This window comes from Salvelinus sp. IW2-2015, unplaced genomic scaffold (genome assembly GCF_002910315.2).
Source record: "Salvelinus sp. IW2-2015 unplaced genomic scaffold, ASM291031v2 Un_scaffold9192, whole genome shotgun sequence".
NCBI classification, from domain to species: domain Eukaryota; kingdom Metazoa; phylum Chordata; class Actinopteri; order Salmoniformes; family Salmonidae; genus Salvelinus; species Salvelinus sp. IW2-2015.
The window spans coordinates 2788-8145 of NW_019950451.1; the positions used below are offsets into that span (position 1 = coordinate 2788).

Genomic DNA, 5358 nt, shown 5'->3' on the forward strand with positions numbered 1-5358 from the left:
CAATTAATTGAAACACTTTAGAGAGATGGAGAGCGAGTGGTCAACGTGTAAAGAAAATACGACAAAAGGCGACGAGTAATCGAAAAACCTCAAGATTCAATGACTGTCACTGGATCTATGCAAAAAGAAGCATGGTCAACGAAAACAATATTAATGAAGATAAAAATATAAGCTTAAACAAGCTAGTTAGTAAAGACCAATAAATGGATGCTTACTATGAAAGAAGAGTTAAATAATAACCAAAAGTTACTTATCATGTATGAGCTCTCATATGCAAGAAGGATGCCACGGAATTTGAATAATTCATCAGGCGCATCGGAGTTTACAGACTCTCTTCACTATTTGTGTATTGCCTAAACAATCACATAAAAACAGGGGCGCGAAACAATAGTACATCAAATAAAAACATTAGCCAGCAAAAGACAGAACAAATAAAACAGAGACACAGCTGGCTTATATGTAGAGAGCAGTTTGAAGTAAGCTCCATGGGACAGCAGTCGAATGGCGCTTTTCTCTGCACTTCTGGAAAGAAGGTAAAACTAAAATCACAAGAGTCTGACTTTGTTTTCACGCATCCAGTCAATTAATCCACTAATCAGCAATGTGCATCGCCTGAAATCCAAAATCCTGCCCTAGCACTACCCTTAGGCAACGCTAGATCTGGGGTCTTAAGGGCTAGTGGTTATTCTGGATTCCTGTTCTTAGAAGGGTTACCTGATCCAGCAATCATTCCAGCGTGGCAGGCGACGGACCCCCCAATCATGCGACCTACGGTACTGCCCGGGATGCTGCTGGCTGGGGCTGCCCCTCCTCCCGCGCCCCCCTGGCTGCTCCGCTCTGGAACAACACAATACCAACGGATTAATTCATACCGACTAACACTGAAAGGGAACATAAACTCCAAGTTTCTAGATGTTGGCAGGGATATGGACTTAGCGTATTTTGTTTTTGGTCGAGACATTGGAAAGTCTACCTTCAAATTAGCTGTTCCTAGCAAGAGCCTGGAAACGATGACATGTTTTTTACCCAACCATGTATTATCGCATAGAAAAGGTTGAATTGGAAACCGGTTAATGTCATACCAATCTGATTGCAGACTCAAACGGTGTATGATCACTGGCTGAAACAATCCCATAGAGCTGCCCTATACTAACATGCTTCCTGCCTTCCTACCTTCATACCTGCTAACTCTGGGACCTCGTCCTTCCACCGGTGCCCCTACCAACCTGAGCTCCCGAAGGAGAAGTACAGGGTGGCGGGTCTTGAGACCGAAACGCATCTCACTGCGAAATAGGATAATAAACACTCATTTGAACCTTCCCTCTTGATCCTTCCTTCTTCGAACGGCCTTTTGCTCTTGGGGGTGACTGTGGAGAGACACAGGGGGTGACCACGTCAAGAAAGTAAACCCATGTTTAATTAAATGTCATGTCCACACCCTCGCATAACCTATTAGCAATAATACCCCATACACATCTGTAAGAAGCTAAAAGATGTGTTTTTTTTTTATTGCATGGCTCATTCTCAATCCACAGCACTGGTCAATGTTGCCTTCAGCGCATCTGGCGGTGACAGTGCAAGCACAGAGTTTTGTCAAGTAGGAAAGCATCTTGAAAATGTTCTCATAGAACACTACACGAAAACGTGTGTCCAAAGAAGGATAGCGATATACAGTGCATCGGAAAGTAATTCAGACCCCTTGATTTCCCACAATTTTGTTTACGTTACAGCCATACAAAATGTATTAAATTGTATTTCCCTCATCTAACAGGTTTTTAAACTTTGTAAAATGTAAAAACAAACATATTACATAAGTACAGCCTTACTACTTTTAAAGCACCATGGCAGCGATTACAGTCGAGTCTCTTGGGTACTGAAGCTACAAGCGTGGCACACCTTATTGAGTGAGTTTCCATTCCTCTGCAGACGGGCTGTCAATGCCTTTATGAGGATTGCTTACGTTGGCATACATAAAGGCAGTGATTGGTGGAGTGCTGCAGAGATGGGAGAACCTTCCAGAAGGACAACCATCTCCACAGAGGAACTCTGTCAGAGTGACCATTGGGTTCTTGGAAACGTCCATCACATTTACATTTAAGTCATTTAGCAGACGCTCTTATCCAGAGCGACTCAAGGCCCTTCTCCCCCGATTGCGCAGCTTGGCCGGGCAGCCAGCTCTAGGAATAGTCTTGGTGGTTCCAAACTTCTTCCATTCAAGAATGATGGAGGCCACTGTGTTATTGGGGACCTTCAATGCTGCAGAAGTGTTTTGGGACCCTTCCCCAGATCTGTGCCTCGAAACAATCCTGTCTCAGAGCTCTACGGACAATTCCTTCGACCTCAAGGCTTGGTTTTGGCTCTGACATGCACTGTCACCTGTGGGACATTCTATAGACAGGTGTGTGCCTTTCCAAATCATGTCCAATCAATTGAATGTACCACAGGTTGACTCCAATCAAGTTGTAGAAACATCTCAAGAATGATCAATAGAAACAGGATGCCCCTGAGCTCAATTTCGAGTCACAAAGCAAATGGTCTGAATACTTACAGTACCAGTCAAAAGTTTGGACACACCTACAAGGGTTTTTCTTWATTTTRTACTATTACACATTGTAGAATAATAGTTAAGACATCAAAACTATGAAATAACACATGAAATCATGTAGGAACCAAAAAAAGTGTTAAACAAATCAAAATATTTTATATTTGAAATTCCTCAAAGTAGCCACCCATTGCCTTGATGACAGCTTTGCACACTCTTGGCACTCTCAACCAGCTTCATGAGGTAGTCACCTGGAATGCATTTCAATTAACAGGTGTGCCTCGTTAAAAGTTAATTTGTGGAATTTCTTTCCTTCTTAATGCGTTTGAGCCAATAAGGTATGGGTGGTATACAGAAGATAGCCCTATTTGGTAAAAGACCAAGTCCATATTATGGCAAGAACAGCCCAAATAAGCAAAGAGAAACGACAGTTTCATTACTTTAAGACTAGAAGGTCAGTCAATCCAGAAAATTAAGAACTTTGAAAGTTTCTTCAAGTGCAGTCGCAAAAACCATCAAGCGCTATGATGAAACTGGCTTTCATGAGGACCGCCACAGGAAAGGAAGACCCAGAGTTACCTCTGCTGCAGAYGATAAGTTCATTACAGTTATCAGCCTCAGAAATCTGCAATTAACTGCACCTCAGATTGCARCCAAATAAATGCTTCAGAGTTCAAGTAACAGATACATCTCAACATCAACTGTTCAGAGGAAACTGCGCGAAATCAGGTCTTCATGGTCGAATTGCTACTGAAGGACACCAATAAGAAGAATAAACTTGCTTGGGCCAAGATACACGAGCAATGGACATTAGACCGGTGGAAAGCTGTCCTTTGGTCTGATGAGTCCAAACCTGAGATTTTTGTGTCTTTGTGAGATGCAGAGTAGGTGAACAGATGATCTCTGCATGTGTGGTTCCCACCGTGAAGCATGGAGGAGTGATGGTGTGGAGGTGCTTTGCTGGTTACACTGTCTGTGATTTAACACTTAACCAGCATGGCTACCACAGCATTCTGCAGCGATATGCCACCCATCTGGTTTGCGCTTAGTGGAACTATAATTTTTRCCCCAAACAGGACAATGAKCCAAAACACACCTCCAGGCTGTGTAAGGGKTATTTGACAAAGAAGGAGAGTGATGGGGTGCTGCACCAGATGACKTGGCCTCCACAATCACCCCAATTGAGATGGTTTGGGATTAGTTGGACCYCAGAGTGAAGGAAAAGCAGCCAACAAYTGCTCAGCATATGTGGGAACTCCTTCAAGACTGTTGGAAAAACATTCCTCATGAAGCTGGTTAAGAGAATGCCAAGAGTATGCACAGCTGTCATCAAGGCAAAAGGTGGCTACTTTGAATATTAACTTTTTTGGTTACTARATGATTCCATATGTTTCTTAGTTTTGATGTCTTCACTATTATTCTACAATGTAGAAAATAGTAAAAATAAAGAAAAACCCTTGAATGAGTATGTGTGTCCAAACTTTTGACTGTTACTGTATACATACACACCTAAAGGGGACTTAAATCTAAATCAAATAGCTAAATTATCCTTTGTATCACCATCTTAAAACAATTCCATATGTTAGCTTAGTAGAAGTTTTAAGATCTTGGGGTAATGATGGCAATGGGTGTAAAATCTGCATAGAGCTATGTGTGATGCATGACTGGCTGAATGGAGGGATTAGGTGGGAGTAGGCATACGAACTGGATGCTTGGATAAAAGTAAGACATTGGGCCAAGGGTGTGTGAGTGGCTGTATATGAGGAAGGGATAAGATATTTGGGGCGAGGAGAGGCGTGTGTGTGTGGAAGGGTACAACAGTTGGGCATTCAGTGCGTGTGGGTGTTTGTAAGACCTGGGGAGGAGGGGTGTAAGGCATGATGTCCAAATCGCTTGCCAGAGGGGTCTGAATGGTGGGCATGGAGGGGGTCTCTGGAGCCTCGCTCTCATCCTCCAGGTCATCCAGATCCTCATCCCCCTCATCCATGTCTGCCAGTTTCAGCTCCAGTTCCTCAATCTTCTTATTCAGCAGAGGAGATGGCTCCTTCTGGGGCACTATCAACTTCCTGGATATGGACCAATCAGAGAAGAGGGTTGATACTAGCTAAACAAGAAAATCACAAGTGCTATRTATTTAACCAAGTCTTTGGTGACAGTCCAATTCTCTTCCCTTGTTCTCCCTGAAGTAAGCAGAGAAGCTTCCTTAGCCTGTATATACACACCAGTCCAATCCACGAGGGGGAGTGAATTAGTTCAGCGCACACTTCAGGAGGAGAAAGGGGATAGGGCTTTTACCTGTTCTATGTTAAATGTACAGTATGTGAGTCACTCCCACCTGAAGTAGTAGACCTCGTCGTCCACCACCTTAGCGTGGAGGGAGAAGCGCTTCAGGCCCTTAAACTTCTTCATCTGCTTCTCACTCTCAATGTAACGGCTCTCACACAGAAACACGTCCTCCTCAGACACCTCAGTGGGCCGACACGAAAGGTAGTCCTTAAAGGACGACACCACACATTTACCTGCAGGACGGAGGGATGGAGAGAGTGATGGTTAATTATAGGGCCAATTATACTGCTATTGAACCTAGTATTCCAGGGGGTACTTGATGTCTGAAACGGTTTGAATGTCTGAAACTAGTCTAGCAAAGGTTTGATAATGAAAACAACTATAATGAATGCATGTTGAGTGTAGAGAGGATGCGGAAGGCAGTGCAGAAGCCTAGCAAAGTAGTAAGGTACCTATGACGCAGGTCATGGGGCAGGCCTCCTCCACGTTGCTGAGGAACACCTCTCTCTTGTAGAACATCCTGGTGGGCT

General features: G+C 43.6%; 1 protein-coding gene across 1 annotated transcript; it reads right to left on the reverse strand.

Moving 5' to 3' along the window:
- Window positions 1–3893: 3893 nt before the first annotated feature.
- On the reverse strand, window positions 3894–5352 carry LOC112079716 (protein polybromo-1-like). Its single transcript, XM_024145583.2, has 3 exons — window positions 5281–5352; window positions 4878–5061; window positions 3894–4608 (listed from the first exon to the last, which is right to left on the reverse strand). The coding sequence occupies exons 1-3, from the start codon at window positions 5345–5347 to the stop codon at window positions 4224–4226; spliced, it is 636 nt and encodes a 211-aa protein (XP_024001351.1). The 5' UTR covers window positions 5348–5352; the 3' UTR covers window positions 3894–4223.
- Window positions 5353–5358: the final 6 nt, after the last annotated feature.